The 23938-nt window shown below is 41.1% G+C and overlaps 1 protein-coding gene across 11 annotated transcripts in view; it reads right to left on the bottom strand.

Moving 5' to 3' along the window:
- The window catches only part of DCAF1 (DDB1 and CUL4 associated factor 1), a 109405-nt gene that overhangs the window by 32326 nt on the left and 53141 nt on the right, over positions 1-23938 (bottom strand). For all 11 annotated transcript variants that reach the window (XR_008523282.2, XR_008523283.2, XM_054550673.2 and 8 more), the window contains 7 exons: positions 17656-17793; positions 15269-15781; positions 14854-14955; positions 6676-6834; positions 3591-3770; positions 2820-3029; positions 959-1128 (listed from right to left, as the gene is read on the bottom strand). Coding sequence is in view for 9 of the 11 variants with exons in the window: in XM_054550673.2 (XP_054406648.2) it covers positions 959-1128; positions 2820-3029; positions 3591-3770; positions 6676-6834; positions 14854-14955; positions 15269-15781; positions 17656-17793 (1472 nt within the window). In the remaining 2 variants the exon portion in view is untranslated. The remainder of the gene's footprint in view (positions 1-958; positions 1129-2819; positions 3030-3590; positions 3771-6675; positions 6835-14853; positions 14956-15268; positions 15782-17655; positions 17794-23938) is intronic.

Raw genomic sequence — 23938 nt, 5'->3', positions numbered from 1 at the left:
ATTGCCCAGGCTGGTCTCAAACTCCGGACCTCAAGTGATCTGCCCACCTCGTCCTTCCAAAGTGCTGAAATTACAGGCATGAGCCACCGTGCCTGGCCCACATTTTTAATGCATAAATATTTTTACATTTTGTTTTAATGTCTAATACTGATAGATATTAACACAAAAACAAAAGCCTTTTAGAGTTCTCAGTAATTATTAATATGGTAAAGGTATCCTGAAACCAAAAAGTTTAATAACACCTGTTCCAAGAGTACCTTACTATATTTAAACCCTGGGATTTAATAAACTTACTATATTCCCCTAAATAAGCCCCTCTCTTATCTTTATGGCAGTGAGTGAACAGGAAAAGAAGGTCAAGCACTCTGTTTATAAACTTTACTATCTTAAGACCCCATCTTTTTCAAAACACAGTTTTATTTCTTTTTATATCATCTTCAAATAGAACCTACCCAGTTTCCTGATTACATCAGCCACCCTTTTCTGGGCCTTGTCCTGCTCTGCCTTCAACTAATTTGTGAAAATCCTAACAGTGTGTTGAATTCCAAGAGTAAAAGGACAATTTTATATGAACGTAATATAAACATTATATATGGTTGTCAAGTAGTAGCAAGACACTTAAAGTCTAAGTACTAAAGAATCCTGGACTCCAGCCTCAAGACAACACTTTAACCCCAGCTCTGCAGCTGTGGCTGTGTAAATCATGTACTTCTCTGACAGTACAGATGCTAATCCTTGCCTACTATGCAAATTTTACAATCACCAAGACCATATATATGAACAAGCGTGCTGTAAATTAAAAATCATATTTTCATGCCTAATCTAATTTCTCAGATTCAAGTCCAAAATTTCAATTCCATTCAACAAATGTTTGTTAAGCATATACAATGCGCAAACCAACATCAACTTTAATAAAAAGATGCATCAAACTTCATTTGAAATCTCTCTCTGGTCCCACCTTGCATAATAGGTCTTCCAATTGCAGGCAATAGAAATAAGCTGCAATAAGAGTTGCACACAAGAAAGTTTGAGGAAGACTTCAGCTGGTTCCCAATATAGCTGCGCTGGGCCATATTCTATCAAAAATTCCATCATTTCCACAATCTGTTCATGAGTATATGAGCATGCCTATAAGGAGACATATATGGTATTATTATTATATATAACTCTACATCTGCCTACTACCTTCTTGAGCGCAGCTCACTGGCCAAGAGATTTTATTTTATTTACTTATTTCGAGACAGGGTCTCACTTTGCTGCCCAGGCTGGAGGGCAGTGGCTTGATCACGGCTCACTGTAGCCTCAATCTCTCAGGCTCAAGCTACCCTCCTGTCTCAGCATCCCAAGTAGCTAGAACCACAGGCACATGCCACCACACCCAGCTAATTATTTTATTTTTCGTAGAGACAGGGTCTCATTTTGTTGCCCATGCTGGAGTGCAGTGGCATGATCATAGCTCACTGCAGCCCTGAACTCTTAAGACTCAAGCGATCCTCCCACCTCAGCCTCCTGAAGTGCTGGAATTACAGGCATGAGCCACCATGCTTGTCCAAGGTTTTAATTATAAATTAAATAATAATACCTTTCAAATTCCACAATTCTTGAGTCAAAAGCCCATATGTGAAATAATGACCATATATTGCTTAATCTTTTATCTTATTTATAACTAGACTCACAATATGATTTGTCCAAAAAGATAACAAAAGTTTCCTTTGTGCATATAAGTTACAGCTTAAGAGAAAGAAGCATCATGTGACTGATTTCAATTTGTGACTTTTTTTTTCTTGAGAGTGGTTCTCACTCTGTTGCCCAGACTGGAGTGCCATAGCCTGATCACATGCAGCCTCAAACCCCCAGACTCGAGTGATTCTCCCACCTCAGCCACCATGCCCCTTTTTTTTTTTTTTTTTTTGAGACAGTCTCTGCCCAGACTGGAGTGCAGTGGTATGATCATAGCTCATTGCAGTCTTGAACTCCTGGGTTCAAATCATCCTCCCACCTCTGCCTTCCAAGTAGCTAGAACTACAGATGCACACCACAGGGCCCAGCCAATTTTTAAAATTTTTGTAAAGACAGGGTCTCACTATTGTTGCCCAGGCTGGTCTCAAGAAATCTGCTGGTGATTTTTTAAAAAACATGCAGCTACTCGTCATTATCCCAAAACATATCAAATTCCACAATGATAGCGAAGTGGAGTTATAAACACATTTCCAGAAAAGAAATTCTGCACAGAAGGCAAATCATCTAGTACTTTTTATACAAAAAAGCTCTTTGCCAGGTACAGTGGCTCACACCTGTAATTCTAGCACTTTGGGAGGTCGAGGTGGGAGGACTGCTTGAGTCCAGGAGTTCAAGACCAGCCAGGACAACATAGTGAGACCCCCACCTCCACGAAAAATTTAAAAATTAGCTGGGTGTGGTGGTGTGTGCCTATAGTCCCCCAACTACTCAGGAGGTTGAGGTGGGAGGATCACCTGAACCTGGGAGGTTAATGTTGCAATGAGCTGTGGTCACATCACTGCACTCCAGCCTGGGTGACAGAGGGAGACGTATCTCAAAAAGAAAAAAAGACAGCTTTTTTATACACACTTCAGTTAATCTTTTAGTTCCAGAATCCCAGCAACTTACAACTGGAAGCAAAATAATTCCCTGAAATTCATCTATTACATCCATTTTACAATTGTTCTGCCTTCATACAGGGAAGTATACTCCAACAATGGACATAGCACAGAGAGTCCACTGATCTGAATGTGAATTTCAGGACTGAGATGCTAGAGAGGGCTAACAGAACTTTCCCTTTCAAGGCAAGGTCCTCTCACCTTGTACGGGGGTTGCGGGTGGACAAGAATGCCACCCTCAGTCCTCTGAAGTGACTGCTTCACTTGTTCCAATTTAATGGCCAGGTGAGCCTCAAAGTATTTGCGCAAAGCCATGCAGGTATGTTTCCCAGTTTGGCGGCTAGCAAATATTTCATCATCACTCAGAAGTGCACCCTGATCTTCCAAATTTAGAATCTCCAAAGTACTGATCTATTAAGATGCAAAATTTGGGGCAAAAGAGGGGAAAAGGCAAAAAGAGTTAAGTAAAAAGATTTAAAAAAGGGAAAATATTTTAGTAAACTTTTTTTACTTTCCATACATATTCTGCTTATGTATCAGTAAACTTTTATGCTTAACAAGACTGACAAATATCAAAGCATATTTATGTATATCTATGTATACAGCATGTTAACAGTAGCTATATGAAAGCAAAACATTAAACTCATATCAAAAAATGAACAAGCTTTTAATCATATTAAAAAATGTACAGGAATAAAACTTGCTTTTAGAAAGATCAAGATCATCAACTGCCAATCCCTGTTATAAGATTACTATATCCAAGGCAAGTCTACAACGACACAGTGTCCTCTAACTACTAAAGAAAAAGAGAAATTTGTGAAGAAACGGGAAAAAAAAAAAAACTTCACAAAAAGAATGGCAGCAAAACTCCTCTAATCAGAAGCTTCCTTTCTTCAAGGGTGTGCTGTTAAAGGGCAGCCAACACAACCAGGACCCTTAATCCTAGTGAGAAAAGCACTGAAAGAACCTCACCAAGTTCACCAGACGACGAAGACCATCATAGCGGTCAAAGAGCTCCAAGACAGCCCGAAATGAGAAGCAAATTGAAAAAAACATGGTAGCATGGCAGCATCCTGAAGCATGAGAACACTCCATTAACCACAGGGTATAGTTCACCACATCAGACAGAACATTGTGGGGATGCATGCAAACCTGCAAAAAAATACAAATAAAACAATGCTTTTAAATTGCGGGCAAAGGAGCCCTCGAACAGGATGAAAAATTTGCCAGTATAGATATCTGCAGAATACAATGACCATTTCCAATCAAGTCACTCTTAGTACAAAGTTTAGGTAATAATACAAAGGCAATTTTAGAACACGATCCATTCCAAACCTGAAAACAACCTAAATTTAGATAAATATTTAAATACAACCTATACTTACTGAGTGCCAACAAATATTTACATCATTCAATGCTCACAAGGGCTCCATTATACAGGTATTAGATTCTCACTTAAAAGAAGAGGAAGAGGTAAGGAACTTCTGCAATGTGATAAAAGTGGCTCAGATTTCTGATCCTAAGTCTAGGAGTTTGGTATTCATTCTCTGGTTAATTCACACACATTTTGATGTCTACTATGGGTCACAAAATGAAACTGTAAAGCATCCCCAGGTTTCCTTGATATTTTTTTCTCTATCTTACCCATAAGTAATTTTGTATGTACACACACCGATTAGTTTATTACTCCCAAAAGACTACCTATCTTGCATAAATATCAAAAGAAAAACAAATTAAAACTGATATTATTAATAAGCAAAGATAAATAATGTCATAGCTTGAGAAGAAATTACCCATTTCACTCTACCAGAAAAAGACACACCAAATAAGAATATTAGAAAAATGTTCCAGAAATAGAAGTAACAAGAGCTTTGCTTTCCTAGGGGATCACAGGAGCCCATCGCTTTTCAAATGTATAACCCACAGCCTGGGCAAAATGGCAAAACCCTGCCTCTACAAAACATGCAAAAATTAGCCAGGTGTGGTGGTGTGCCCTTGTTGTCCCAGCTACTTGCGAGGATGGTTTGAACCCAGGAGGCCGAGGCTGCAGTGAGCCAAGATCATGCCACTGGACTCCAGCATAGGCGACAGAGCCAGACCCTGCCTCAAAACAAAAACAAAAAAACAAAAAACCACATACGTATGTATAACCCATTTACACTTTAAAAAAAATCACAACGCCAGGCACGGTGGCTTATGCCTGTAATCCCAGTACTTTGGGAGGCTGAGGCGGGTGGATCACTTAAGGTCAGGAGTTCAGGACCAGCCTAGCCAACATGGTAAAACCCCGTCTCTACTGAAAAAAAAAAAAAAAAATTGGCCAGGCGTGGTGGCACGTGCCTGTGATCCCAGCTATTCAGGAGGCTGAGACAGGAGAATCACTTGAACCCAGGGGGCAGAGGTTGCAGTGAGCCGAGATCCCGCCACTGCACTCCAGTCTGGGTGACAGAGCAAGACTCTGTCTCAAAAAAAAAAAAAAAATGATTATATATGAAAGAGTCTTAACTAGAAAAACAGCAGAACCAAATGGAAAACCTCTCTGCAGCCCTAGGAATAGTTGGGATGGTTTTATTATCTCCATAACAAACTATTTGTTAATATAAAACAAGCATCAGCTGAGTGTGGTAGCATGCCTATAATCTCAGCACTTTGGGAGGCCATGGTGGGAGGAATACTTGAGTCCAGGGGTCCAAGACTAGCCTGGGCAACATGGTGAAACCCAATCTCTACAAAAAGTACAAAAAAAAAAAAAAAAAAGAAGTACAAAAATTAGCCAGGTGTGGTGGTGCACGTCTGTGGTCCCAGCTACTTGGGAGGCTGAAGTGGGAGGATGGCTTGAGCCCGGGAGGTCAAGGCTACAATGGGCTGTGATCACACCACTGCACTACAGCCTACAGCCTGGACAACAGAGCGAGACCCTGTCATTAGAAAAAAAAAAAAAAAGGCCGGGCGGGGTGGCTCACGCCTGTAATCCCAGCACTTTGGGTGGCCAAGGTGCGGGAATCACAAGGTCAGGAGTTCGAGACCAGCCTAGCCAACGTGGTGAAACCCTGTCTTTACTACAAATACAAAAATTAGCCGGGCACGGTGGCGGGCGCCTGTAATCCCAGCTACTTGGGAGGCTGAGGCAGGAAAATTGCTTGAACCTGGGAGTTGGAGGCTGCAGTGAGCCAAGATGGCACCACTGCACTCCAACCTGGGAGACAGAGCAAGATTCTGTCAAAAAAAAAAAAAAAAAAAAGTATAAAAAGTAGCCAGGCATGGTGGCACAAGCCTGTAGTCCTAGCTACCTGGCAGGCTGAGCACTTGGGCAATAGGGTGAGACCCTGTCTCTAAAAATACACAAACACATACACCCCTATATACGATATAAATGTGTATGCGAATGAATCAGTGAGAGACTAGATCTGTTGTGTGTTTTTTTTTTTTAAACGGAGTCTTGCTCTGTAGCCCAGGCTGGAGTGCAATGCCACAGTCTCAGCTCATTGCAACCTCCGCCTCCTGGGTTCAAGCAATTCTCCTGCCTCAGCCTCCCAAGTAGCTAGGATTACAGGCACCTGCCACCATGCCCAGCTAATTTTTGTATTTTTAGTAGAGACGGGGTTACACCATGTTGGCCAGGCTGATCTTGAACTCCTGACCTCAGGTGATCCACCCACCTCGACCTCCCAAAGTGTTGTGATTACAGGCGTGAGCCACTGCACCCAGCCTGTTGTTTTTACAATAACTCATAAATGTCACTGCACTAAGACATCGGAAAAGTGCCTGAAGGCTAATCTTAATGCCACAGAAATGGCAAAAACTAAATAAAGCTCCCAGACTCCAATCCACCCAGCATTTTCCCAGTAGAGTCAGAAAAAAATAGAACCATTTCTAAACAATTTTACATTTTTAGAATGCTTTATAAAGACTAGACTTTCATGTTCCTTGCTTCATTAAAATTTATTCCTTCAACTACTGTTTTTTTCTTATCCAAAAGTCATTCTGCGAATGTGATCTTTTAAAGAGGTTGTCCCCAACCTAATCTCATCCCCACAAACCTGTATAGATGACTTACTCTTTCCATGGCATCCTGATTGTAGGATAGGTAATACAAACACATAGACACACCGGTTGCAGCCATAGAAGGACGAGGTATTTCCAGTAATTTCTGTACTCCACCATGCGCAACAAATTCTGTGGCAAATTTGTTATGGAGCAGGAGAGATGCTAGGTGCTAAAAAATGAGGACACAAATTACCACAAAATAATCTAGAAAATTAACAAAATCTCTTGACCTAATATTCAGTTAAGCTGTTAAATACAAAAGTCCTCTAAGGAGACAACCAACCCCTCACAAAAGAAAACCCAGTATTATTTAAAGTAAACAAAAAGACTAAGATTCCTTAACATTCGTCTTTTCTTTCCTAACACCAGGAAATATTTTTTTTTTGAGACGGAGTTTCGCTGTTCTTGCCCAGGCTGGAGTGCAATGGTGCAGTCTTGGCTCACTGCAACCTCCGCCTCCCAGGTGCAATTGATTCTCCTGCCTCAGCCTCCCAAGTAGCTGGGATTACAGGTACCCGCCACCACGTCCAGCTAATTTTTGTATTTTTTAGTAGAGACGGGGTTTCACCATGTTGGCCAGGCTGGTCTTGAACTCCTAACCTCAGGTGATCCACCCACCTGTGCCTCCTAAAGTGCTGGGATTACAGGCGTGAGCCACCATGCCCAGCCTGATTTTTTTATGAAGGTGAAAAATATTGCTGTAAGGGCTGGGTGCGGTGGCTCATGCCTGTAATCCCAGCACTTTGGGAGGCAGAGGTAGGCAGATCACTTGAGGTCAGGAGTTCGAGACCAGCCTGGCCAACATGGCGAAACCCCGTCTCTACTAAAAATAGAAAAAATTTGCCAGACGTGGTGGTGGGTGCCTGTAATCCCAGCTACTTGGGAGGCTGAGGCAGGAGGATCGCCTGAACCTGGGAGACGGAGGTTGCAGTGCGCCAAGATTGCACCACTGCACTCCAGCCTGGGCGAGAGAAGCAGACCCTGTCTCAAAAAAGAAAAAGAAAAAAAATTTACTATAAGTAATGATATTGGTCAGGCGGGTGTCTCACTCCTGTAATTCTAGTACTTTGAGAGGCCAAGGTGAAAAGACTGCTTGAAGCCAGGAGTTCAGGGCCAGCCTGGACAACATAGCACAACCCCATCTCCACAAAAAATTTAAAAATTAACCAAATGCAGTGGCGCATGCCTGTAGTCCCAGTTACTCAGGACGGTGAGGTAAGAGGATCGCTTGAGCCAGGGAGTTCAAGGCTGTAGTGAGCTAGGATCAATTGCACCACTGCACTCCAGCCTGGGTGACAAAGTAAGACCCTGTCAGTCAATCAGTCAATCAGTAACCCTACAACCATTTTACTATTACATATTTAGGTTGGTGAAAAACTGCAGTTTTTGCCTTTGAAAGCAATAGCAAAAACCACAATTACTTTTGTACCAACTTAATAGCTTCCCTAATGGACTTTTGCTAACTTTCCCATTTTAATCCTTTTAATATAAATAGCTCTATATCCTAGCTTTTGCTCAGTCACTGACTCATCAACTAATGAATTCCCAAAATCTGCCTTCCTTTAAATTGATCAATATATCCCCAAAAGGAGAATCTTGAGCAAATTATCTAAACAAGTATATTTTTAGAACCACGTGCATTTTAAATAGATGTCTTAAAGTTTTTTTTATCTTTTAAGGTTTTTTAACTGCCTGTTCAAGTCCCACTAGCCTCTCTGGGTGGACTTGATCTCCTGCACAATGTTATGGGCAAAGAGTATAATCCAAGCAGCAGGCTGCTTGATGACTCTGAACCTAGGCCAACACAGACAGGGCCTTGGGAAAGCTAGAGCTCCCCCTACTGTTTCCCATGCCAAGGTGTCTTCCAGGTACCAACAACATAGATTTGTAATTACATGATATGATGTCTGCACAAATCTCACCAAGGTCATTGGAAAAAACAGGGATGTGCCGTCTTCAAAAGTTCTCTCAATAAGCAGGCTCAGGCTAATCCTTATATATAATTCAAATCCCTTCTATCATTACCCTACTTTTTGTTTGTTACACAACACTCTACCACACTTCCACCCACTCCTTCTCCCAAGACGCAGCTAAACTGTGTGACACCCATTATAATTCTCCACACAAAAACCTTTAAAAATAGCAACTGCCCAATCCCTTCTTCCACTGCACCCTGTTCAGGACCAGAAATTGCAACTGAAAGCAATATCGTTGGGCCACTGGAGACAACTTTGACCTCCAGCTTCATCCCACTGTGCAAAGTATAACCATGAGCTTACACACTTTATATACATACACACCAAATCCCACATGTAGAGACACATTACTCTAATTATGTCTGACCTCCTCCAAACCTGAAATTTCTGAAAGTTGAAAGGCAAATATCCTCATTTCTATTCCATTTCAAAATACTTTGGAACTATACTACTTTGACCAACATGGTGAAACCTAGCCTCTACTAATAATACAAAAATTAGCTGGCCATGGTGGCACACGCCTATAATCCCAGCTACTCAGGAGGCTGAAGCAGGATAATCACTTGAACCCGGGAGGCCAGGGTTGCAGTGAGCAGAGATCATGCCACTGCACTCCAGCCTGGGTGACAAGAGTGAAACTCCGTCTCAAAAAAAAAAAAGAAATTATAGGTTTATATGTCTGTCTTTCTTAACAAACCGTAAGTGGCAAAGACTTGATTTATTTATTCATTGGCCTCCTTGTATCCCTCATACCTGAACATAAGTATCTGGCCCATAAAAAACACTCAAATGTTCAGCAAAGAACAAAGACAAAAATAAAGCTGCCAAGTGGTAGTAAAATAAGCAGTTCGGCAAAGGGAAGATGATTAAAGAAAAAGCAAGGAGAGTGTTGTGTCAAGATCACTGATGTGCACATCACAAAGTTTGATCCGACCTTGGTCCCAGAGTCTTCACAAATGCTCACTGAAGAAAATTCCCAGGACGATTCGGGGGCCTCTCAAAACTTCTGCTTCAAGACGTTGATAAAGAACCATAGTAACTTGATTATACACCCTAGTACTGAATTCCCTTCCCATCTACCAGAAAATTCACCCCAACAACAACATACAGGAGCAATGATGCTCAGGGAAATCAGAGATGACTTGCTCTACATGAGAGGGGTAAGAACACTGCTGTCTGTGTAGAAAGAAAAGGATGGCAAAATTGAGATACATTTTACTCAGCAGAGTTCCTAGGCTTGAAAGAGAACTAACAAACACTGGGCTTAAGAGAGTTCAGAATGAATCAAGCAGTGGACCATTCAGATGTCGCTGCAGTTTCTGCATGTATAACCAATGGGATCCTTCTGAGGATGCTAGAATACGGAATTATGACACTCAGCCACGTCAGCCATAACCCTTATTCTTGTACTTTACTTTCTTGCTAGTAATTTTATGCAGCAGGTTGAAAACGCTACCCTATGCTAGGATAGACTGTATACCAATAATTTTGAAATGAGTTCTAGGATGTATTTTTCTTCTTGTATCTTTTCCTTCCTATCATGATACTAATAATTTATAAAGGATCTGTGTAGTTTGAACGTATTTGAATAACTTCAGTATACTTTAGCTCTACTGTTTGATTTGACCCAAAGAAGCACCAAGAGGACAAAAGTATTCCCATGTGTTTTAGAAGCCCAAAGTCAGTAAGACAAAACCCAACATCAAGAATTTGAAGCAAACTCACTTGTGGGGAAAGAATGTAAAGAGACCATTGGGTAGTTTGCCTAGAGCATAATAGATTTTCTGGCTTTCAAAAATTTGGACTGCAATAAGATGAAACTATGTGCTATTTTCACAATTTTCAGTACAAATAAAGTTATGTATAGAGAAATAATAAAGTTGACATATTTGAGTGTCTTTAAAAAAAAAAAAAAAGAAAGAGCCAGGTGCAGTGGCTCACGCCTGTAATCCCAGCACTTTGGGAGGCTGAGGCAGGCAGATCCCTTGAGGTCAGGAGTTCGAGACCAGCCTGGCCCATATGGTAAAACCCTGTCTCCACAAAAAATAAAAAAAGTAGCCAGGCATGGTGGCACACACCTGTAATCTCAGCTACTCGGGAAGCTGAGGCAGGAGAATTATTTGAACCCGGAAGGCAGAGGTTGCTGTAAGCCGAGATCACGCCACTGCACTCCAGCTTGGGAGACAGAGCAAGACTCTGTCAAAAAAAAAAAAAAAAAAATAGGCCGGGCGCAGTGGCTCACGCCTGTAATCCCAACACTTTGGGAGGCTGAGGCAGGCGGATCACCTGAGGTCAGGAGTTCTAGAACAGCCTGGTAAACATGGTGAAACCCCATCTCTACTAAAAATACAAAAATTAGCAGGGTGTAGTGGCTCATGCCTGTAGTCCCAGCTACTCGGGAGCCTGAGACAGGAGAACTGCTTGAACCTGGGAGGCGGAGGTAGCAGTGAGCAAAGATAGCACCACTGCACTCCAGCCCAGGTGACAGAGTAAGACTCCGTGTCCAAAAAAAAAAAAAAGAAAGAGCAAGAAGACCCCAAACTCAGTAAAGGGAAATTATTTCCTGGGTTGCAAAGGGGCTGAACATGGGAGGGCAAGTAAGACTAACTCACAAGGTCCCCACTTATCCATGATGACTAAGCTGATCTGAATGGAGCAATATAGTTGAATGAAGAACAACGTGGCTATCATACAGTTCTCAACAGGTAACTACTGAGAGATGAGGTCATTAAAATTACTTTTTTATAAAATGTATAACAGGGGGCTGGGCACAGTTGCTCACATCTGTAATCCCAGCACTTTGGAAGGGTGGCAGATGGAAAGCTTGAGCCCAGGAGTTCGAGAGTAGCTTGGGCATTATAATGAAACCCAGTCTCTACCAAAAATACAAAAAATTAGCTGGGCAGGGTGGTGCGCACCTGCGGTCCAAGCTACTCAGGAGGCTGAGGCAGGAGGATGGCTTGAGCCTGGGGGGTGGAGGTTGCAGTGAGCCAAGATCATGTCACTGCACTCCAGCCTGGGTGACAGAGTAAGACCTTGTCCTCAAAAAAACAAAAAATAAATAAAATAAAATAAAATGTATAACACAAACAACATTGTTGCAGTCTAGTCACTATGCCAGAATAAAAAGAAAAAAGAAAAAGAAAACACTAACAATCCTGGAAACCCAAACAAAAGTAATATTCAGTCTCACTTATAACAAAGTAACTTATCATCTTTGTGTTCCATTCAAATCTTGGCTAGTTTTATACCTGCTATATGTTCATCTTAAAATTTTACTTGTTACGTATTCATTCATTCTTTTCTGACTTCTGCATGCCCAAGATTTCACTGAAAGCTTGGTGTGGTTATGCATTTTTTTTTAACTGTAATTTCATTTTAAAATTAAACTTTAGCCCAGCAGGGTAACTTCAGTTTTTCATGAAAATCCTTATTTCCATGGTTCAAGAAACAAATATTAAGAGAATTCATTCACTTACTAAGTGACTACTATTTGTTGATTGCTTACCATATACCAGTCCCTGTTCTAAGCAGTAGAAATAAAAAGAAAATAACCTCAAAATTATATGCAAAGTTAACTGCAATGTCCTTTGTAACAAAAAAATAAAACAGCATAGATATCTCACAAAACTAAAATAAGAAAATTACAGAGCATCTAATTTGTATAGAACAACCATATAGCTACATGTAAACATTCTTAGGATACAAGTGAAGTTGAATTGTAAAGTCTAGCTAACAATTATTTTCAGAGCAACTGTGTCTATTAATAAAGATTAGAATGAAGCACAAAAACAAAAAGTTATTTTATTGTAAGTGAGACTGTGAATATTATTTTCTTTTGGCTTTCAGGACTGTTACAATGTTGTTCACTGTTATTGCCCAGGCTGGAGTGCAATGGCAAGATCTCAGCTCACTGCAGCTTCCACCTCCTGGGTTCAAGCGATTCTCCTGCCTCAGCCTCCCGAGTAGCTGGGATTATAGGCATGTGCCACCACACCCAGCTAATTTTGCATTTTTAGTAGAGACGGGGTTTCTCCATGTCGGTCAGGCTGGTTTCGAACTCCCGACCTCAGGTGATCCACCTGCCTCAGCCTCCGAAAGTGCTGGGATTACAGGCATGAGCCACCACATGGCGCCGAAGTGTTACACATTTTTTAAAAAAGTAATTTTAATGACCTCATCTCTCAGTAGTTACCTACTGAGGAGAACTGTATGATAGCTACATTGTTATTCATTCAACTATCTCTCTCCATTCAGATCAGCTTAGTCACCTTAAATTAAGTGTGGACCTTGTGAATTAGACTTACTTGCCCTCCTATGTTTAGCCCCTTTGAAACCTTTACGGAGTTCAAGGGTCTGCCTGTTTTGTTTTTTTCAGAGACAGAGTCTCGCCCTGTCGCTCAGGCTCACCCTAGTGATCCTGGCTCACTGCAACCTCTGCCTCCCGGGTTCAAGTGATTCTCATGCCTCAGCCTCCTGAGTAGCTGGGATTACAGGTGCAAGATACCATGCCAGGCTAATTTTTGTATTTTTTGTAGAGACCAGGTCTCCCATGTTGACTAAGCTGGTCTCAAACTCCTCGGCTCAAGCTATCCTCCTGCCTCAGCCTCCCAAAGTGCTGGGATTATAGGCGTGAGCTAACGTGCCTGGCCTGTCCGATATTTCTTTTTTTTTTTTTTTTTTTTTTTTTTTTTGAGACAGAGTCTCTCTCTGTTGCCCAGGCTGGAGTACAATGGCACGATCTCTGCTCACTGCAACCTCTGCCTCCCGAGTTCAAGCAATTCTCCCACCTCAGCCTCCTGAGTAGCTAGGATTACAGGTACCTGCCATCATTCCCAGCTAATTCTGTCTGCTATTTCATTACTCATTTTCTGGTTTATATTTTGTTAATCCTAAGTAATTTTACATTATACAATATGTACATAGTTTAGAAAAAATTTTTGTGGCCGGGCGTGATGGCTCACTCCTGTAATCCCTACACTGTGGCAGACCGAGGTGAGTGGTTCACTTGAGGTCAGGAGTTCGAGACCAGCCTGGCCAACATGGTGAAACCCCATCTCTACTAAAAATACAAAAAATTAGCCAGGCATGGTGGCAGGCACCTGTAATCCCAGCTACTCAGGAGGCTGAGGTAGGAGAATTGCTTGACCCAGGAAGCGGAGGTTCCAGTGAGCAGAAATCACACCACTGCACTCCAGCCTGGGCAACAGAGCGAGACTCCATCTCAAAAAAGAAAAAAAGAAAAAATTGTTGTTAGCTGATACAGGTAATATCTTAAAAGTAGGGCATAAGCAAGCACTATTTCATAGTTTTTCCTCTCCTATTCAGCAACAATAACTGAGGCCACCCCATGTCTAGATCCACTTTTTATCTCAACATTCAGCCTTTTAGATTAACACCTAAGTTTCTGTAGATATACTCAGTAAGCCTCCTCTCTTCTATCTAAACAAGAATGTTTTGATTGTTACTATTCTGACACATCTGGCTATAGAAATAACCTAAGCAATAAAATGCAGAGAAATTACATGCTAAAACACACAGGCACATCTCTGTCAAAATGCTCAGTGACACAGGGTATGGTGGCTCATACCTATAATCCTAGTACTTTGGGAGGCCAAAGCAGGAGGATTGCTTCAGTCCAGTTTAAGACCAGCCTGGGCAACATAGCAAGACTATCTCTACAAAAATTTTTTAAAACTTAGCCAAGCATGGTGGCATGCACTTGTCTCAGCTACTCAGGACGCTGAAGCAGGAGGATTGCTTGAGCCTAGGAAGTCAAAGCCAGAGTGAGCTATGATCACCCCATTGCACTCCAGCCTGGGTGACAGAGTGAAACCTATCTCTAAAAACAAATAAGTAAAGCTTCACCAGGTGCAGTGGCTCACGCCTGTAATCCCAGCACTGTGGGAGGCCAAGGCGGGCAGACCGCTTGAGGTCAGGAGTTTGAGTCCAGCCTGGCTAACATGGTGAAACCCCGTTTCTACTAAAAATATAAAAATCAGCCATGCACAGTGGCATGTGCCAGTAATCCCAGCTACTCGGGAGGCTGAGGCAGGAGAATCACTTGAACCCAGGAGGCGGAGGTTGCAGTGAGCCAAGATTGCGCCACTGCACTCCAGCCTGGGCGAGAGAGTGAGACTCCATCTTATATTAAAAAAATAAATAAAGTTTTTAAAAAATCCCCAGTGACCCAATACTTTTAAGAACTTTACCTTTAGTGCCTCAAATGTAAGCAGGACATCATTAGTTTGCTTCAGGTCAATATAAAACATCATCAGCTCCCGTGATCCAAGTTGCATGAATATGGGAAGTAGCTGAAATGAACACCAAATACAAGTCTTAAATTTTGGCTTTATTGTCATGTATTTCCTATTCCACTCTTTGAGGATAGAAGCCTCAAGAAATGATGCACCTCTTCCTCCCTCCCTGTGAAGATAAACGTGTAAATGCACTTTAATCAAATAGACCATATCAGGAATGACCTGCATAAGACTTGACCAGTTTCATCCAAAGCCTTGTTTGTGGTAGAGTTAGAATATATCTTTGTATAAAATACTACCATAAAATAACACAGAAATGAACACAGTAATTCCTACGTGTGAACAGTACTCTTCCCAATAAGCTTACCTCCTGATATTCTCCTAGGGGGGTCAAATATTGGAGAATGAGTCGCTGCTCGATAGCAGGAGTCATAGGATAAAGGGTATAATTGGTGCCAATCACCCAGGGAGACATTTCTGACCAGCTGCTATTAGACAGCTCAACAAACATGCGATCCGGATCAGAAGATGAGAAACCCAACTTTTGCTTGGCTTTCCTAAAGTTCTCTCTGTCACCCTGTTTTGCTGACTTGTTTTTCTTTAATCCTCCATCCTCAGGTTTGGTTGTTGAGTTCACTCTGCTACTGGTCTTGTGGCCTGAATCAAGATGAAAGGAGATCTCCATGTCTCCAGAAGCTTCCTCTTGGTCTCCATCCACTACATCTACAGCCATGTCACCATAGTCCATATCCACAGCCTCCTCATCCAGAGGCAAAAGGGGTTCAGAAGAGAGCTTCCGTGGACTGGGACGCTTGTTTTCCTGCCGCAAAGCCACTTCCTGTAGCTGTAGCTCCCTCAGTCTTCGAAGCACTATTGCCACCTATCAACAGATAATTGGAGAAAAAGGGGGTGCCTCTTTATTAAGGATTAAGTAATCCTTCATAATTCTTATTTCCACATAATAACTGGAGACTCATGCAGTGAGCCCAATGCCTGTAATAGCAACAATCTGATAAACGTGTTGCTTTGATTCCTATAAGTTGATGAAATAAGTAACAGCTAAGTATTGTTCCTCATAAAATTTTCCAGAGAATCCAAACCAGAAGATTTGCACATAAAATACATCATTGACAATTGATCTGTTTGGGTCAAGTTGACCTGGACCATCACACCTGAAGAGGCAGAAATTAGATATATTCATGACTTTTCCAATGTGTCTTTGAAAACCAAACATGAAAATTTCTCAAACTTTTATCTACTGTTGGTTGTATTCCATTAGATATTGCCATGTATATTATACATAACTACATTATCATTTTTCAAGTTCTTTTTTAAGTACATACTTTTTGGGCCAACGCTATAAAAGTGGTACTGTGTTTCATTTTAAAGAGAGAGGGATGGCCAGGTGCGGTAGCTCGCGCCTGTAATCCCAATAATTTGGGAGGCCAAGATGGACGAATCACCTGAGATCAGGAGTTTGAGACCAGCCTGGCCAATATGGTGAAACCCCGTCTCTACTAAAAATACAAAAAATTTCCAGGGCGTGGAGGTGCTCGCCTGTAATCCCAGCTACTCGGAAGGCTGAGGCAGCAGAATCGCTTGAACCCGGCAGGCGGAGGTTGCAGTGAGCCAAGATCGCGCCATTGCACTCCAGCCTGGGAAACAAGAGTGAAACTCCGTCTCAAAAAAAAGAGAGAGGGATTATGTGTGCACTTTACTTTGAATTGTGTTTTTTAAATCAGAATAGTGGATAGATAAAAGGAAGGGCACTTGGAAGCTGTTATCCTCAGCAAACTAATACAGGAAAAGAAAACTAAACACCGCATGCTTTCACTTATAAGTGGGAAATGAACGATGAGAACACAGGGACACATTGAGGGGAACAATACACACTGGGGCCTGTCAAAGGGGAGTGGGAAGAGAAATCAGGAAGAACAGCTAATGGATGCTGGGCCTAATACTTAGGTGATGGGCTGATCTGTGCAGCAAATCACCATGGCACATGTTTACCTATGTAATAAATGCGCACATCCTGCAGAGGTACCCCAGAACTTAAAATAGAAGTTGACGGGGGGGAGAAAAAAAAAAAAAAGGGCAGATGGATGGATATTATAAGTGTTCACAATCAATTTAGGTGATGTATATATGTAGTTGTTCACTGTAAAATGCTTTCAATTTTACTACATGTTTGAAAATTTTCATAACACAAATGGTAGAAAGGGAAACAGGGAATGTTACTATTCTTTATTGGCATACAATGTCATCATCCTTGACAAGATTAAAAGTAGCTATTTTCTGTTGGACACAGTGGCTCACGCTTGTAATCCCAGCACTTTGGGAGGCCTAGGCGGGTGGATCATGAGGTCAGGAGTTCAAGACCAGCCCGACCAATATGGTGAAACCCTGTCTCTACTGAAAATACAAAAAATTAGCTGGGCATGGTAGCAGGCACCTGTAATCCCAGCTACTCAGGAGGCTGAGGCAGGAGAATTGCTTGAACCTGGGAGGTGGAGGTTGCAATGAGCCAAGATCGCGTCACTACACTCCAACCCGGGCAACAAAGCAAGACTCCGTCTCAAAAAAAATAGCTATTTTCAATTTTTAAAAACTCTTATGGAAACTAATATTGAAATTATAGCCATGCTCCAGTACAAGGTAATCAATATGATCTACTTATTCAGATTCAAATAACAAGAAAGAACTTGTGAATACTCTCCCATCTTACATAAAAATTTATTCTAACACAGTCCTTACCAGCTGTGAATTTTCATCTCTATAGTTGGCAGCAATGTCTTGATTTTCCATAGCACCTCCTAACAGTCCAGTAGAATATGTTCTCAATGGTTGATCAGCCTCTCGGGCCCATTTGAAAAGATTCTCGACAATTCCCTCCTATAGTAAAGGAAATTAAATAGTACATTTCGGAAAAAGCCCAAGTTCATGATTAACAATATAAGCAAAGATTTCAGTCTCATGAAAAAAATTTTAATATTTCAATGTTCGTAAGAGTAAAAAAAGTACTACTACAGTATCCAATAGGTTCCTTAGTTATATAAACTATCTGTGCAATAGAAGCCTATTCAGCCAATAAAACTCAAGCTATCTCTTTTAGGTCTTTGCAGTCAGAAAAAAATAATTAAAAAATAAATAAAACTCAAACTAAAAATTAACAATCCCCAGAATATATTCCTAATCTAGATGTTAACTCCCAAAAGGCTCCATGATCAACTGGGGATCACTGAAAGTATCTCTCATAGAAGCTCACAAAGCACAGGTAATATATTAACGTTCTGAGAGGTGCTCCATCAAAGTAGTGTTTAATTTAGCCCCACACACCAGAACCTTCTTTTTTTAGGAAAACAAAAAAACAAAAAAACAAAGTCTCACCTGTCACCCAGGCTGGAGTGCAGTGGTGCAATCTTGGCTCACTGCAACCTCCGTCTCCCAGGTTCAAGCGATTCTCCTGCCTCGGCACCCTGAGTACCTTGGACTATAGGCATGTGCCACCAGAGCCAGCTAATTTTTGTATTTTTTAGTAGAGACGGGGTTTTGCTATGTTGGCCAGGCTGGTCTCAAACTCCTGACTTCAGGTGATCGGCCCACCTCGGCCTCCCAAAGTGCTGGGATTACAGGCATGAGCAACCATGCCTGGCCTCCCAAACTTATTATTTATTTATTTATTTATTTATTTATTGAGACAGAGTCTTGCTCTGTCACCCAGGCTGGAGTGCAGTGGCACAATCTCGGCTCACTGCAAGCTCCGCCTCTCGGGTTCACACCATTCTCCTGCCTTAGCCTCCGAGTAGGGGGGCCACAGGCGCCCGCCACCACGCCCGGCTAATTTTTTGTATTTTTAGTAGAGACGGGGTTTCACCGTATTAGCCAGGATGGTCTCGATCTCCTGACCTCGTGATCCACCCACCTTGGCCTCCCAAAGTGCTGGGATTACAGGCATGAGCCACTGCGCCCAGCCCCCAGACTTATTTTTAATTACATTTTATTATGAAATATAATACATATAAACATGCATGGTCCAAAGAACTTGAAAATCACCTATGTCCTACTACCCAGCTTAAAAAATAGAAACCTTCTGTAGGCCAAGATTGATAAAAACATAAAATAAAAATAAAAAATACATTAAATTTTTTTTTACCTTTTCCAGATCACAGATTTAAAAAGAAAAAATTTTAAAGAAATAGAAACCTCCCATGTGCCCCTCCTTACGCCATCTCCTGCAAGGAGGTTTAAACACTCCTAAATTTTAAGAATTTTCTTGTTAAACTTTGTTAACTGCTATATGCTTTTGAACTACATAAATTGTGATAGTGTATATATTTTGATGCAACTTATTTTTTACTCAACATATGTTTTTTAGATTCATCTATATTGCTGCATGTAGCACACTTAAATAGCACTCAAGACAGGCTACAAATATTAATTTATCTCATCTTCATATCAAGCCTGTATGATTGGGCAGGTACTATATTTGCAGATGAGGAAAATGAATCACAGTGAGGCTAGTGAACCAAAAGTTACAAAACTAGTGGCAGAGCTAGGATGTGAACCTAGACAGTGTACCTACAGATGCACTTCACTGCCATACTCTGCTATTTTATTGGCTTGACCAATAATGGTGATATAAACTACATTTGTGCTAGCCAAGTATCTAACATACAAACCCAGGAACAGAACTGCTAGGTCACAGGGTATGTGCACGCTGAACTTTACTAGAAGAGGCCAAATTTTTCCAAAGTGATTGCAACAATTCACATTTCCACCAATAGTGAATAAAAGTCCTCTTCCTTTTTCCACATCTTTGCCAACACTACCACTATCAGTCTGATGGGTGTAAAAATAGCATTTTATTTAATTTGAATTTCCTTGTTTATTAAATAAGTTCCGCATTTTTTCATTTATGTGTTGACCAGAAGGCTTTTGCTTCTGTGAAGTACTCTTGCTTTTGCCAGTGTCTTTTGCTAAACACAAGTTCTTTTTTTTTTTTTTTTTTTTTTTTTTTGAGACAGAGTCTTGCTCTGTCACCCAGGCTGGAGCGCAGTGGCGCAATCTCAACTCAGTGCAACCTCCACCTCTCAGGTTCAAGCGTTTCTCCTGCCTTGGCCTCCCGAGTAGCTGGATTACAGGTGCACACCAACCACACCCAGCTGATTTTTATATTTTTAGTAGAGACGGGGTTTCACCATGTTGGCCAAGCTGATCTTGAACTTCTGACCTCAGGAGATCCGCCCACCTCCCACTCAGCTCCCAAAGAGCTGGGATTACAGGTGTGAGCCACCGCACCCAGCCAAGTTCTTAATTTTCTTATAAGCGTACTTAAGGCTGGGAGCAGTGGCTCATGCCTGTAATCCTAATGCTTTGGAGACCAATGCAGGAGGATTACTTGAAGTCAGGTGTTTGAAGTCAGGAGTTTGAAACCAGCCTAGACAACGTAGCAAGACCCCATCTCCACAAAAACAAAATTTAAAAATTAGCTGGGCGTGGTGGTAGACGCCTATAGTCCAAGCTACTTGGGAGGCTGAGGCAGGAAGATCACTTGAGCCCAGGAGTTCAAGGCTGCAGTGAGCTAGGACTGCGCCACTGCACTCCAGCCTGAGTGACAAAGCGAGACCCCATCCCTAAAAAGAATAAAAATAAAAATAAATTTAAAAATAAAAAAAATACTGCCGTGCACGGTGGCTCACACCTGTAATCCCAGATCTTTGGGAGACCAAGGAGGGTGGATCACCTTGAGGACAAGAGTTCAAGACCAGCCTGGTCAACATGGTGAAACCCCCGTCTCTACTAAAAATACAAAAATTAGCCAGCATGGTGGCAGGTGCCTGTAATCCCAGCTACTCAGGAGGCTGAGGCAGGATAATCGCTGAGCCCGGAAGGTGGAGGTTGCAGTGAGCCAAGATCGTGCCACTGCGCTCCAACCTGGCCAACAAGAACAAAACTTTGTCTCAAAAATAATAATAATAATAATAATAATAATAATAATAATAATAATAAAATGTTTTAAATATTTTTAAAAACCTAATATTTTCTTTTTCTTAAATTCTTCCAAAAAGTCATCAGCTCATTCTCCTATACATTACCAAAAGTTTTGACCATTTTTTTTAAATTCCTACTATGGGCTGGGCATGGTGGCTCATGCCTGTAATCCTAGCACTTTAGGCGGCCAAGGCGGGTGGATCACTTGAGGTCAGGAGTTCGAGACCAGCCTCCTGGCCAACATGGTGAAACCCCGTCTCTACTAAAATTACAAAACTTGGCTGGGTACAGAGACGCGTGCTTGTAGTTCCAACTATTCGGGAGGCTGAGGCATGAGAATCGCTTGAACCTGGAAAGCAGAGGTTGCAGTGAGCTGAGATTGTGCCACTGCACTCCAACCTAGGTGACAGAGCAAGACTGTCTCTCAAAAAAAAAAAAAAACTATTCTGAAGAACACCACATTTTTGGAAATTTTGTTGTAAAATTTCTACTGATATAGAATATATTTACCATGTATTTTCAGCGTATTTCTTTGCGCCCTTTTTCCAAACAGTATAAGAAACTTAAAATATTAATTCTATCTATTTTCTTCCACTGACATGTTATGAAGAATTTTGTTCCACCTTTTGTCTTCCTAAACTGTTTCTTTTGATTAACAGTTCCAGGTTTACAGGCCAGGCACAGTGGCTCATGCCTGTAATCCCAGCACTTTGGGAGGCCGAAGCAGGTGGATCACATGAGGTAAGGAATTCGAGACCAGCCTGGTCAACATGGCGAAACCACATCTCCACTAAAAATACAAAAATTAGCCAGGCATGGTGGCACACGCCTATCATCCCAGCTACTCAGGAGGCTGAGGCAGGAGAATCGCTTGAACCCGGGAGGCAGAGTTGCAGTGAACCGACGTCACACCACTGCGTTCCAACCTGGGCGACAGAGCAAGACTCTGACTCAATTTTAAAAAAAAATAGTTCTATGTTTACAGACAGACACTGAGGATATTTTCTACTATCTTCTGACCTCTACTGCTGCTGTGGCAAAGTTTGCTTTGTCTGATTATTTGCAGGAATTTTTTTTTACTCTAGTTGCTTTTAAGATCTTCTCTTCGGTAATCTTCACTGTACTTCCTGAATCTGAATGGTGATGTCTTTTGTTAATTCTTAAAATTCTACCGTCATCTCTCTGAATGCTGTCATCTCTCTGAATGTGCCTTTGTCCTTTCTCATCTCTCTACTCCCTCTACCTGAAACTCCCTTTAGATATTTTGAACTTTCTAATTCTAGTCCATGTTTCAACTTCTTTTGTACTTTTCATCTCTTATTTCTAGGAGCTTCATTATTAGTTACCCTGTCAGATCTTCCAGTTCATTAATTGTATCTTCAGCTCTGTTTAAACTTCACTCTAACTCATAGAGACAGGGGTCTCACTTTGTTGCCCAGGCTGATCTTGAACTCCTGGCCTCAAGGGATCCTCCTGCCTCAGCCTCCTGAGCAAATGAGACTATAAGCATGCATCCCTATACCCAGCTCATTCACCAAGTTTTTAAATTCTATAACTATAATTTTTGTTTTTTCATAGAGTCTTGGGACTTTTGTTAGAGTTCTGATTCCTTATTTTACATCGAATAGTTTAACCATTTTAAAGAGTATAATTCGGTAGGACTAAGTACATTCACATAAGTACTTAAATAAGTATTACCGGTATAGTATCTATTTTCAGAACGTCTTCATTATGCAAACAAAAACTCTGTACCCCTCACTTTCAATTACGATTAAGACAACCAGACAGACGATCAATAAGGAAACAGAGAACTTGAACAACACTATAAGCCATTGAACCTAAAAGATATACACAGAAAACTCCACCTAGCAACAGTAGATTACACAGTCTTCTTGAGAACACACAGAACTTTTTCCATGTTCTTTTACGTTTTTTTTTTTCCAGAGTAAACCATATGTTAGGCCACAAGTCTTAATAAATTTAAAAAGATTGAAATCTCAATCTTTTCTAGTCACAAAGGAATAAAACTAGAAATCAACAATATCAGAAAACTACAATATTCACAAATACATGAAAATTAAACATCACTCTTGAATAACTAATGAGTCAAAGAAATCACAAGGGAAATTAGAAAGTCACTTTGGACAAATAAAAACACAACCACACCAAAACCTATGGAATGCAGCAAAGGCGGTGGTTAAAATGAAATTTATTTATTTATTTCTCTTTTTTTTGAGATGCAGTTTTGGTCTTGTTGCCCAGGCTGGAGTGCAATGGCACAATCTTGGCTCACTGCCACCTCTGCCTCCTGAGTTCAAGTGATTCTCCTGCCTCAACCTCCCAAGTAGCTGGGACTACAGGCACACGCCATCATGCCTGGCTAATTTTGTATTTTTAGTAGAGATGGGGTTTCACCATGTTGCCCAGGCTGCTCTCGAACTCCTGACCTCAGGTGATCCACTCATCTCGGCCTCCCAAAGCACTGGGATTATAGGCGTGAGCCACTGCGCCCAGCCAGAATGATATTTACAGCTGCAAACACATGCAATTAAAAAAGAAGAAAGATCTCAAATCAAATTAGGAACTAGGCCTAACTATGCCTTATGCCACATGCCACTAGAAAAAAACAATACTCAAAGCTAGCAAAAGAAATAATAAAGATTATAGTGAGAAAAATGAAACAGAGAATAGAAAAATACAGAAAGTCAATGAAACTAAAAATTAGTTCTTCACCAACATCAACAAAACTGACAAACTTTTGACAAGACAGATCAAGAATAAAAGAGAAGACTCAAATTTACTAGCATCAGAAATGAAACAGGCCTCATTACTACCAACTTTATAGAAATAAAAAGAGTTATAAGAGAATACCATATACAATTGTATAACAACAAATTGGATAACCAAGATAAAATGGACAAATCTACCAAAACTGACTCATAAAGAAACAGAAAAACTAAATAGACCTATAAGTAGTAAGGAAATTGAATCAATAATCAAAAACTTCCCAAAACAGAAAAACCCAGGACACGATGACTTCACTAGT

This window comes from Pongo abelii, chromosome 2 (genome assembly GCF_028885655.2).
Source record: "Pongo abelii isolate AG06213 chromosome 2, NHGRI_mPonAbe1-v2.0_pri, whole genome shotgun sequence".
NCBI classification, from domain to species: domain Eukaryota; kingdom Metazoa; phylum Chordata; class Mammalia; order Primates; family Hominidae; genus Pongo; species Pongo abelii.
This window is presented reverse-complemented; position numbering and strand designations above follow the sequence as displayed.